Source organism: Mixophyes fleayi, chromosome 4, assembly GCF_038048845.1.
Source record: "Mixophyes fleayi isolate aMixFle1 chromosome 4, aMixFle1.hap1, whole genome shotgun sequence".
NCBI lineage: Eukaryota > Metazoa > Chordata > Amphibia > Anura > Limnodynastidae > Mixophyes > Mixophyes fleayi.
In genome coordinates, this window is record NC_134405.1 from 343,932,319 (window position 1) to 343,945,212 (window position 12,894).

Genomic DNA, 12,894 nt, shown 5'->3' on the forward strand with positions numbered 1-12,894 from the left:
TGGAACCCCACTTGTCAGTGTGTCATTATCCTGGGACCCCAAGTGTCAGTGTGTCATTATCCTGGGACCCCAAGTGTCAGTGTGTCATTATCCTGGGACCCCAAGTGTCAGTGTGTCATTATCCTGGGACCCTAAGTGTCAGTGTGTCATTATCCTGGACCTCAAGTGTCAGTGTGTCATTATCCTGGGACCCCAAGTGTCAGTGTGTCATTGTCCTGGGACCCCAAGTGTCAGTGTGTCATTATCCTGGAACCCCACTTGTCAGTGTGTCATTATCCTGGACCCCAAGTGTCAGTGTGTCATTATCCTGGGACCCCAAGTGTCAGTGTGTCATTATCCTGGGGCCCAAGTGTCAGTGTGTCATTATCCTGGACCCCAAGTGTCAGTGTGTCATTATCCTGAGACCCCAAGTGTCAGTGTGTCATTATCCTGGGACCCCAAGTGTCAGTGTGTCATTATCCTGGGACCCCAAGTGTCAGTGTGTCATTATCCTGGACCCCAAGTGTCAGTGTGTCATTATCCTGGGACCCTAAGTGTCAGTGTGTCATTATCCTGGACCTCAAGTGTCAGTGTGTCATTATCCTGGAACCCCACTTGTCAGTGTGTCATTATCCTGGACCCCAAGTGTCAGTGTGTCATTATCCTGAGACCCCAAGTGTCAGTGTGTCATTATCCTGGGACCCCAAGTGTCAGTGTGTCATTATCCTGGGACCCCAAGTGTCAGTGTGTCATTATCCTGGACCCCAAGTGTCAGTGTGTCATTATCCTGGACCCCAAGTGTCAGTGTGTCATTATCCTGGACCCCAAGTGTTAGTGTGTCATTATCCTGGACCTCAAGTGTCAGTGTGTCATTATCCTGGGACCTCACGTGTCAGTGTGTCATTATCCTGGACCCCAAGTGTCAGTGTGTCATTATCCTGAGACCCCAAGTGTCAGTGTGTCATTATCCTGGGACCCCAAGTGTCAGTGTGTCATTATCCTGGACCCCAAGTGTTAGTGTGTCATTATCCTGGACCTCAAGTGTCAGTGTGTCATTATCCTGGGACCTCACGTGTCAGTGTGTCATTATCCTGGACCCCAAGTGTCAGTGTGTCATTATCCTGAGACCCCAAGTGTCAGTGTGTCATTATCCTGGGACCCCAAGTGTGAGTGTGTCATTATCCTGGGACCCCAAGTGTCAGTGTGTCATTATCCTGGACCCCAAGTGTCAGTGTGTCATTATCCTGGACCCCAAGTGTCAGTGTGTCATTATCCTGAGACCCCAAGTGTCAGTGTGTCATTATCCTGAACCCCAAGTGTCAGTGTGTCATTATCCTGGGACCCCAAGTGTCAGTGTGTCATTATCCTGGACCCCAAGTGTTAGTGTGTCATTATCCTGGACCCCAAGTGTCAGTGTGTCATTATCCTGGGACCTCACGTGTCAGTGTGTCATTATCCTGGGACCTCACGTGTCAGTGTGTCATTATCCTGGACCCCAAGTGTCAGTGTGTCATTATCCTGGACCCCAAGTGTCAGTGTGTCATTATCCTGGGACCCCTAGTGTCAGTGTGTCATTATCCTGGGACCCCTAGTGTCAGTGTGTCATTATCCTGGACCTCAAGTGTCAGTGTGTCATTATCCTGGGACCCCAAGTGTCAGTGTGTCATTATCCTGGACCCCAAGTGTCAGTGTGTCATTATCCTGGGACCCCAAGTGTCAGTGTGTCATTGTCCTGGGACCCCAGGTGTCAGTGTGCCATTATCCTGGGACCTCAAGTGTCAGTGTGTCATTATCCTGAGACCCCAAGTGTCAATGTGTCATTATCCTGAGACCCCAAGTGTCAATGTGTCATTATCCTGAGACCCCTAGTGTCAGTGTGTCATTATCCTGGGACCCCAAGTGTCAGTGTGTCATTATCCTGGGACCCCAAGTGTCAGTGTGTCATTATCCTGAGACCCCAAGTGTCAGTGTGTCATTATCCTGAGACCCCAAGTGTCAATGTGTCATTATCCTGGGACCCCTAGTGTCAGTGTGTCATTATCCTGGGACCCCAAGTGTCAGTGTGTCATTATCCTGGACCCCAAGTGTCAGTGTGTCATTATCCTGGAACCCCACTTGTCAGTGTGTCATTATCCTGGGACCCCTAGTGTCAGTGTGTCATTATCCTGGACCCCAAGTGTCAATGTGTCATTATCCTGGGACCCCTAGTGTCAGTGTGTCATTATCCTGGATCCCAAGTGTCAGTGTGTCATTATCCTGGATCCCAAGTGTCAGTGTGTCATTATCCTTGGACCCCAAGTGTCAGTGTGTCATTATCCTGAGACCCCAAGTGTCAGTGTGTCATTATCCTGAGACCCCAAGTGTCAGTGTGTCATTATCCTGAGACCCCAAGTGTCAGTGTGTCATTATCCTGAGACCCCAAGTGTCAGTGTGTCATTATCCTGGGACCCCAAGTATCAGTGTGTCATTATCCTGGACCCCAAGTGTCAGTGTGTCATTATCCTGGACCCCAAGTGTCATTGTGTCATTATCCTGGGACACCAAGTGTCAGTGTGTCATTATCCTGAGACCCCAAGTGTCAGTGTGTCATTATCCTGAGACCCCAAGTGTCAATGTGTCATTATCCTGAGACCCCAAGTGTCAATGTGTCATTATCCCGGGACCCCAAGTGTCAGTGTGTCATTATCCTGGGATTCCAAGTGTCAGTGTGTCATTATCCTGAGACCCCAAGTGTCAGTGTGTCATTATCCTGGACCCTAAGTGTCAGTGTGTCATTATCCTGGGACCCCAAGTGTCAGTGTGTCATTATCCTGGACCCCAAGTGTCAGTGTGTCATTATCCTGGAACCCCACATGTCAGTGTGTCATTATCCTGGAACCCCACATGTCAGTGTGTCATTATTTGGGGCAACCAAGAGTGTATTACGGTATTCCAAAACAAGATTCTAGGACCCTACATGGACCCATGTGCACCTCTGGTCTAGAATATGGTATACTTTGTATAGTTAGCCGTGTAGCGATGACGATGAATGATATTTATAGGGACCATGGGATAATGGATTATATTGGGCACTATACGTGTACAATCCAGAGTAAGATTAGTGTCCTTGGTGTGGTTGATAGAGCAATGATAGGACACACAGCAGAGATCTAGAACTCGGGAAATGAGACAATTAGACAGGTCTGGCTCAGTGATGAAGGTGCACACACTTATAAGAGGACTAATCTCACAGTGGTGGAATTATGAGACAAGTAGATAGGTTGGGTTCAGTGACATATGTGTATATATGACTGTATATGGTAGAATTAGGTGCAGAGTGATGGGATTAGTAAATGCGACCTGGTAATCCTCTAATTCACTGATATTAACTGAATGGTGAAGAAAACGTCTGTTGTGCCGGATCTGTCCTCTAATGATTCTGTGCTTTGTTTTGCAGTATTTATGAACGCAGCCATTCCTATCGCCGCTGTGCTGGCAGTAAGATCTTCTTCTTTACTTATAATAGTCTAATGTCACAAAGGTCACTGTCCCCATAATAATTGTGTTCTATTTATTCTACAACAGACAGGATCTGATTCAGGGGCAAACGTTTGCCGGTTTGTGTAGTAAATCTGTGGGGGAGAGATGGGGTGTTCTAACGTAGGCAGTGTGCAATAAGGGCGCGTGCGGACAACTGCGTACAGATTCAGACTGGGATATAATAGCAGATATGGATTTATTTGAGGGTGGTGAGGGGCAGAGTAAGTAGCAGATGATGATGATGATTAGATGAACTCTTGTAAACTGCTTGTAATGAGAGGTTTGCAAATTATTTGCAGACACTTATTGAGACTTTAGTAGTTGCTCAGTTTTAGTTTAGGATTTGCTGAGCGTGTGGTAGCAAAGAGAAACATTATAATTGTTTTGTACACGTCATGACTGACGTTATTATCTCTGCTGTATTAGGTTATTCAATTTTAAATGAAGCTTTATAACAATTGCGTTTGTAACATAGAAAATAAAAGGTTTTTGTACATGTTTGCAAGTTAGGCATAAGTGTCTGAGGGGGCGTGTCGGGGGGGGGGGGGGCGTGTCTGAGGGGGGGCGTGTCTGAGGGGGCGTGTCTGAGGGGGGTTGTCTGAGGGGTGGTTGTCCGAGGAGCATGTCTGAGAGCATGACTATTGTCAAGTTGACACATCTGCTACTCACGCACACCTGGACGCATCTGCAGCTTTTTCCGTCACAAGTTGCGCTTGCAGCTACATTACTCTGTGAATCAGGCCCAGAGATGTTATCACAGGACTTAGAATTTGTAAAAAATTATTTTGGCTCAAAATTAAAATCCTTATTCTCTATTACCTGCATTGTTCACCTTCATTTGATACAACTAAATCCCTAAAGGAATCTATGGGCCATCTGCCGCTCTCTCCAGTCCCTCCTGCTCCGTTCCTGTACTCTGCTTCCCTGATGTTTACACTGATATCAAGGCAAATGTCAGGATGGTTTGTCAGGTCTCCAGAGATATATCAGAGGAATTTCTGAGCAAACGCATTGGATAATAATGCCTCTGATATGTGTCAATTAAACACCAAGAATAGCCATGAGGAAATGATGTAATATTTGAAGGATATAGAATGGTTTTTGTTGAAGGGTGAGATGGGATTTAGGGTTAGAGAAGACATCATGTATCTTATTTCCCCCCCTCCCCCAGACATTTGTGACCTACGTGTACGTTCAGGAGAACACACTGGATCCGGCCAGAGCCTTCGCATCACTGTCATTATTCCACATCCTGGTGACTCCGCTCTTCCTGCTCTCCACCGTGGTCAGATTTGCAGTGAAAGCTCTAGTTAGGTGGGTCCTCCATAACGGAACATTATAACCTACCAATTCCTTCTTTCACAAATACCATTACATCTGAAGAATGTTTCATGTAAGTATCATTGTTGGGGCATCTTCTCTGAACATTCCGCCTTGTTAAATGCTAGTTGGGTAAGTTCCATTGTAAGCTATGGATGATACATTGTATCATTATATTTCCACTTCCTCTATCTGTTGGGGTCCTCGGCTTTCTGGTTTTCTCTCTTCTCTCTGTGACCTGATACGCTCTGTCTGCCTCCGTGACAAGCTCAGTGCAGCCAATCCCAACATGTCCACAGCTGAGCTCGTCCCAGTGTCACTACCCTCTAGTCTCACTCACCAATGACAACATCACACTCTCCCAAGTCCCTAATACCCACTATCTTGTGCAGTCCTCTGCTCTGCCTTCAGCTTTTATCCACACAGCCGGCCCCTGGTGCTGTTATGTCTCCTGAAACCCCAGAACATTGCCATTCTCAAATTATCTCCCATCATAACTATTGTAACCTCCTGGCCTTCTCCTCACCCTTCAATCCCAGCTACCATCTCCGCTCATCACCTCCGCTGCACCTCTCTGTAACCTCCTACGTTGTCTCCACAAAACTTCAATATCCAATTCTGCCTTACCTTCATAGGCCTCATTAGTCTCCCCATATATCTCCATAATCTCCAATTCCGAATATCATTGTGCTCTCCTTCTAGACTGTAAGCCATAGTTACCTACAATTTCGGAATGTCTGAGAGACTTCTGAATTTCTAGAAGTTTTCCCAGACTCCTGGGAACCAAGTTATAGCATCTCTTAAGCCTTTAGTGATTCCCCGATCATGTATAAATAAAGTGGGATTATTTATTTTTTTGATGCGGTTGATGATGTTTGTATTAAGTTAACGTTAAAGGCATAAGTGGATTTCTGAGCAGTATTTTCACATTTGTGGTTATTTTTGTCCCGTGCGACACAGTCAGATGTTTAATTCATGGCTGATTTCTTTCTCTCCAGTGTACAAAAGCTGAATGAATTCCTCACCAGTGACGAGATCCGGGATGACAGTATGAGGAATGGAGATTCCCCCGGCCTGTTCGATGCCTGCAGGAAACATCCCGGAATTGTACTTGTCATAATGGAATTATAATACACACATCACATTGTAAAGTGTTATGTCTGTGCCTGTGTTTAAATATATAGTTCTGTAGGTTTCCAAGCGATGACAATAACAGACACAAGAGATCCAAGTTTACAATCTTAAACGATTCTTTTTATTTTCCAAAAGCGAAGTCGTTATCAATGGCAAGAGGTCGGCCATTATAATGTTACACCTGTGACATCATCGCTCCTGTGTTGCAGATAATGATATGCAAGAATCAGATCACATTCAGCCAGTATACATCTATGTATGATTATACATTGCTGATAACTGAATATAAATATTATATACACATAGAGCCTCAGTTGCAGTTAGGAGTAAATCCAGGTGCAGTTTGCATGTTGCTCCGCAGGGGACTAAATGTATAATGCGCAGACAGACTTAGAGCGGAGAGGGGGCGTGTCCTAGCTTACCGCTAAAATGCGGGGGCGTGTCCTAGCTTACCGCTAAATTGTGGTATTAACCTATTGCTGCCCAGTATTTCTGTGATCCATATAAAAGCAGCCGGTATCTTCACTGCATGCAAAAAAGAAAAATATATAACACACCTACCCCGAGCATCACAATATGGTTTGATGAGGCTCATAATCCACATTTTGGGATATTGTTACCCCATATATAGTACAGTATTGTTGTGATATTATTCTAAGTGACATTTTTGTCATATTTTGTTGTAACTATAAGTCAACATTTTTGCTTGTTGTGAATATTTGCAAATTTGCACAAAATACACTTTTCCCATCTATGAACTAACGAAGATCACTTACTAGTTACAGCTAAATAATCACTTTCACTAGTGAAACAAATGGGTCACAATTTTTGCTGAGTACTAAACAGTGTGAACTGAAGAATGCAAAATAGAAAATAACTCTCTGAACATAGACTCAGTCTTACGCTGCGCGGAGGACGTGGGTGATATTTACTATCTTACCCCTATCTGCCGGTGACTGACCGCTCTTTCCTTCTTCCTATAGCATTCAAGAGCCATAAATAGGAAACAGCCCCTGAGGTACCAGCTGGACAAATATGAGAGGTCCCCGCGGAGACCGATTGGCTCCCCAGACAGTGAGGAATCAACAATCAAGGTTCTTAATCTCTGATACCCCTTGTTGGCCATATATCCTGAGGACCACTAGCTGAAACTGAAAGTCCTCTATATAAAAGCACATTGAGACCTCTGAATAAAATGTGTTTCTACAAAAGTAGTTTAATTTTTGGTAACAGGTCTCGGACAAATAAGATTCTATTCAAGTGCAGTGACAATCAATATGTATCGCTGCAAATCACAGTGTTGCATAGTGAAGCACCGCTGTAGTTTACCATGATCATCTCCTCCACAAAGTAATTTTGCTATTTACCGGCAGCCTAATAATGTGGCGGATAGAGTGCAATGAGCCCTTCCAGCAGTGAGGCCGGAGAGACTTCACCTGGATCCTGTTATAAATGACTGGTAACCAGAGCCTGATTATCCAATAGGCTGACTAGGATGCGGCCTAGGGCACAAGGCTTTTTGGGGGACGGGTGCAACTTTTTTGAGGGTGCAAAATTGTGACAGGGAGAGGTATAAACTGATCTTCATTTTGAAATATAAGAGTGTAGTTGTTCTCCAAACATGAACGAAAACTGTAGTAAGATAATAATCTTGCCGATGGTAAAGGTTGAAGACGATGATCATTTTTGGGCGGGCACTACTACGTTTTAGCCTGGCATGGAAGTTGAGAGAACACCTGGGGGGGCAGGGGTATCTGCCCCCCCCCCCCCCCCGGGCTGGTACCAAAGTGGACTACCTAGGGCTGGGTCACTGGGCCTAATAGGCTGCTGAGTCCCTTGGGCTAAAATGTGCCAGCCCTCCTCTGGGGGGCGCTATGAGCTTATTAGCCTAGGGCGGCCTGAACCCTTAATCAGGCCCTGCAGGTAACGCCATCCTGAGATAGTTTTCACATTGTTTTACAGATAAATGTAATTTTCTGGTTCATTTTTCCATAAACATTTATGTGATTACGGTAACATTTATTCCATTTCACAGGTATATGGTGGGTACTTCTCCTGGGGAACCGGATTGGCAACTTTATCCAATATCGATATCCAAATACCAACAGGTAGGGTCCTCCCCCGACTTCCCCGAGGTCTGCGGACGGATACAAACGGGTGTTTTCATCATAAGTACATAAGACATGTTCATATGATCTTATTGTATCCATGTGCAACTTTATGGAAATGTATTAATTTACAAGGGTCTAATTTAGACTCCCAAAAATGTTCTCTGTGTTACTGAACATTTTACAGCCGAGAAGAGCTATGTCTTTTATTTATTTCATGAAACTGCATCACCATTATCAAGGTGAAAGCGTATCTTGCTTTGGCCGCAGTGTTTTGAGATGAATCTAGAACATCTATTGTACTAGAGTGAGAGGGTCAGATATTGCACCTGTCCAATACATCCTTATGTATATCGGTTGTCAGATAACAGTCCTTACTATCGGGGTCACCTGGTGTAATCTTGGTTCTCTTGGGTTAAGGTCAGCTGACGATGGTCGTGGGACAGGTCGGTTGTGGTAAATCGTCTCTTCTTCTCGCCATCCTCGGGGAAATGCAGGTGCTGGAAGGAAGAGTTTGCTGGAACAAGTAAGTGGAGCTGAAACTGACTTATTTCATGGGAACTGATTTCTCATGTAGACCTGGGTGCAGACGCAGATACGCCTGTCAGGGGGCGTTTGTCTTATGGTGGCTGGAGGGACGATCCTGCAAGACGCAGTGACGATGACGACGACTCACTTGGATGGCGGCAGGAAAGAAGAGTCACATTTGATTTTTAAAGGGGAAACCAATAGATTTATAACATTACTTCAGTATTCAGTTTGCTCACATTTAGAAACTAGGCCACACCCACTTTGGTCACATGACTCATTCTGAAATGGTTTTATCCTAAAACAGTCAGTGAAGGCAAGTGCCCAGTAATACAGGATATGCTGTCTATGTATAGAGTGCACTTTGTGTATATAAATGTATTGATATATTTCTAAGTTATGATGACCATTCCCATGTACTGATTTATTTTTCTGAATACAAGACGCTCAGTATATTTTAGTGTCCTTGCCGCAGGGGCGGACCTAGACTTACTCTTAGGGGGGGGGGACGATTTTGGATAACCACGCCCCTCCTACACTCTGATTGTTTGGCTACGCCCCCTCCTTCACTTTGATCGACTCTCTCACCTGCAATTTAAAGGGTATGTGAAGTACTGTTGGGGGAGGGGGGAGGGGAAGCGATTGCCCGAATCACCCCCTCTGGATCCACCACTGCCTTGCAGCAGCGTAAGACAGGCTGTTGAAGTGTATGCTCTGAGCCAGGGAGGGGGGTGACATTGACAATCAGATAGTTTAGTTACTGACCAGAAGCAGCAGTAGGTGTTCCTGTGTAGTGGAGGGTTAGTGGGGGATGTTACCCAAATAATGTGGACGCATAAGGTGAGAAATTGCAAAAAGCGCTAATAAAACCCGATCTCTTTAGATTATTATATTGCTATTATTATCTTTTATTTTTACATCAGTTGTTAGAACATACAACAAAATGACAAAATAACAGTACAAAATTGACACAATTAAATGAATACAGACAACAAGTTTACATAATTATATTAAAACTCTGCAAAATGATATAATTATGCAAAGAAAACACTAGGAGAGAGGCCCTGCTCACAAGAGCTTACATTCTAGAGGGAACAGGACACAGAGAGAGTAAATCAGAGTAGAGAGCAGAGGTGGGGGGTGCGGAGAGCTAGGAGGGGGCTGGTAGTCTTGAATGAAAACATGAGTTTTAAGGGCACGGTTGAAGTGTTGGAGACAGGTGGATACTATAATTGGGCATGGGAGAGCATTCCAGAGATTGGGAGCAGTGCAGGAGAAATCCTGAGGGAATAGGAAGGGAGGGAATGTGTGAAGATGAGGTTATGTAGGGTGGAGAGGAGGGGCTGAGGGCTTTGTAGGTGAGGGTGAGGAGTTTGAATTGGATTCTGTACGGGATATGGAGCCAGTGTAGTGATTGGCAGAAAGGTTCGCAGAGGTAGAGCGGAGAGAGAGGAGAATGAACAGCACCAGCGAGGACAGATGTAGAGTGAGGGAAGAACGGAAGGCCGAGGAGAAGAAGGCTCCAGTAGTCAGTGATGGTTCCAACCATTAGTATGTTGTATTGTTGCGTTGAACGTTTTCCTGAGTACCAGAGCAAAGCTCTGTCCTCTGTCTGCCTGGCTAGAGCAGTCCTTTCCAGCCAGTCTGAGTACTGTTTGGGTGGCTCAGGGAAGTTTTTCCAGTTCTTGCAGATTGGCCACTCTGCTCACATCACCCCCTATGATTGGTCCCATAATTCAAGCACCTTAATTTATAGTTAATTTATGGCAGGGGTGGAACTGCTTTTGGCTCTACATAAAGGGTTAGTGTGTGTGTGTGTGTGTGTGTGTGTGTGTGTGGTGTGTGCGCACAATATCATGACCCTCAGGCGGTGTTGTGCGTCTGCAGCCCTTGTAAGAGCAATAAACATCACTACTGCTCAGAACCTGCTTTGGTACTGTTAGACGCCTACATCTGCTATGTCATGTGACCAGACAAGAGCTGACACTCTAATCCACCTCTTGGTTGTCCTACATTGAGCCCAGCCTCCATCCTCAGCTCTCTCCTGACCCATGTAAGGTCAGGGGGATCCAGGTGCTGGTTACGGAGCCTGGTGGTGTCAGTGATACCCACATGGCGGAGCCAGGTGTACACTGAGTATTGCTGAGCAGCGGACGGACGCCCAATCTCTCCCACCACGCACAGCCTGGCAGTACGCTGCCGTTACCGTAAGATAGATGGGTCTGGATCCATGGGCTCCCATATTGCTCCGTCCACCCCTATTATAATCGCCCATTGACAGGAAGACCTCCTAGAAAGATGATGAATAGGTCTAAAACTTGCTGAGTAAGCGAGATTACAGCTGTAATACAATGGTGTTATGTACACACAGTGCTGTGACAATCTAATGACCATGGCAGGTCCTTACAACATCTCAGGAAGAAGCCTCACCTCTAACCAGTCCTAGCCACACCCCAAACCACCAACCCTCACCCACAATCTGCCCAACCTCACCCACAATTTACAGTGGCAATGCCGCCATTTCAAAAGGTCGTCAGTGCATACACCCTGCAGGATCAGAGCGACATCGTTCCATCGTTGAGCGAGATTTTCAGTCTGTTTATAAAATCGTATGAAACAATCTGATGTCCTTTCGAGCGATAATTGTTCATCGTTACACTGTATACACTAATGCAATATTGGGCCGAATGGTCATTTATCGTATGTACCCAGCCTAAGGGTTTATATACAATAAGAAGTCGTATACAATAAGTGGTTATATTCAGTAAGGGGTCATATACAGTAAGAGGTCGTATTCAATAAGTGGTTATATACAGTAAGAGACTGTATGAAGAGACGCTGCCTTCTGTACAGAACAGTGCATTACAAAGTACAAGATAACTGCCTGTTTTCATCCGGTAAAGTTCAGTCTTACAGTGAAAATCTATATAATATTATTACATATACGTATTTTCTTGGAAAAGTTTGTATTTTGTCATGAACATATGCTACTATTAAACAGCTGCGTGTGTAGATATTACAGACATAAATATCACATACGCAGAGATATTTAATTGAATCTTTATTTACAGCATTTATAATATATAATTGTTCTTTGCTGGAATTTCAGGCTCCCTGAAAGTGAATTGAGTACAGCTGGCCTCTTCAGGTACTGACGTATAAAGCTAATTATTTCAGTCGTTCTGATACTAATCAGATATAATTGAAAGAATGGTGTTTTGGGGCAATATTGTAAAATATGTAAATCACTTCCTAAATGGACGCCACCCCCCTGGAGGGGGGTGAGCCAAATATAAGACACAGAAATTAGGGTATATTTCACTCACAGGCAGCAATCTTATTTAAATGAGAGCGTAGCCCGTAATACCCCACGGTGAGATGAGGGGCGGAGGGCAGCTCCCATGTACGTATGTTTCTGGGTGTGATGTCAAACGTTCATCATCACAGTATAACTGAAATGTACAGAATGTAGACATTACTGAGCCCTTGGGACATGTTTTGATGGTGTGGAAGGTATTTTGGATTCTTTTTTTGAGTCAGGATTTTTATTAATGATCCCCCTTTCAGTTTATCTGAGGAAGTGTCTAATTGTAAACTCCAGTTAATATATAAATATATAAATATCTCAGTTGGAAAGATACTACTTAGCCAGATATGGGACAGTAGAATAATAAAGAGAGAAAACAGGAAAGGTTCTTTTGTTCCCAATATTTCAATTTATAGGGGACCCCAGACAGACAGTAACTGGTCACCTCTCCTCACCCCAGATAATAATAGATGTGGGACCCCTGTAACTTGCCCCAGCCAGTACATGGATGTCAGCTGTGCTCTGATTGGTTGCCATGTGGAAGCTGATTGGACAGAGCCATCTATATAGATGTCATTGTGATTGCTTCTTGTTTCACCTCTGTGTGTCTGATCCCTACTCCTCCCTACACTGGGGAAAGGGCACAACAGGCATTTACAGACACTGTAATCTGATTGGCTGCTGGTTTATAATACAAGTTGTCTCTGGTTCAGGAATAATGATGTATCTGATCCAGATTTACATGTTTATTAAATGCGTTAAATATTTCAAGTAAAAGTGTAAAATGCCCTAACCGTATTGTAACATATATAACCCTGAATATCAATAGTTATAATAATATGGGACTTACTTAGAGGAAATGTCCACTCACTGTATTGTTTAAAGGTAGCCCTGGTGCATCGCAGCACTGATCGCCATGCAGTTGGGGTACAGGTCATCAGTGGGACATACCCGAAGGACGGGATGTTATCCGGTCCCTCCTGTCAGGAACGGTCCACT

The 12,894-nt window shown here is 44.6% G+C and overlaps 1 protein-coding gene across 6 annotated transcripts in view; it reads left to right on the forward strand.

Annotated features, from left to right (window-relative positions):
* Positions 1 to 12,894, forward strand: part of ABCC9 (ATP binding cassette subfamily C member 9) — a 128,403-nt gene that overhangs the window by 65,056 nt on the left and 50,453 nt on the right. For 4 of the 6 annotated variants that reach the window (XM_075210794.1, XM_075210792.1, XM_075210793.1 and 1 more), the window contains 7 exons: positions 3,416 to 3,456; positions 4,670 to 4,812; positions 5,817 to 5,925; positions 6,936 to 7,046; positions 7,988 to 8,060; positions 8,481 to 8,586; positions 11,698 to 11,736. In XM_075210794.1, the coding sequence (XP_075066895.1) occupies positions 3,416 to 3,456; positions 4,670 to 4,812; positions 5,817 to 5,925; positions 6,936 to 7,046; positions 7,988 to 8,060; positions 8,481 to 8,586; positions 11,698 to 11,736 (622 nt within the window). The remainder of the gene's footprint in view (positions 1 to 3,415; positions 3,457 to 4,669; positions 4,813 to 5,816; positions 5,926 to 6,935; positions 7,047 to 7,987; positions 8,061 to 8,480; positions 8,587 to 11,697; positions 11,737 to 12,894) is intronic. The other 2 variants (XM_075210790.1, XM_075210791.1) reach the window with 1 other exon arrangement.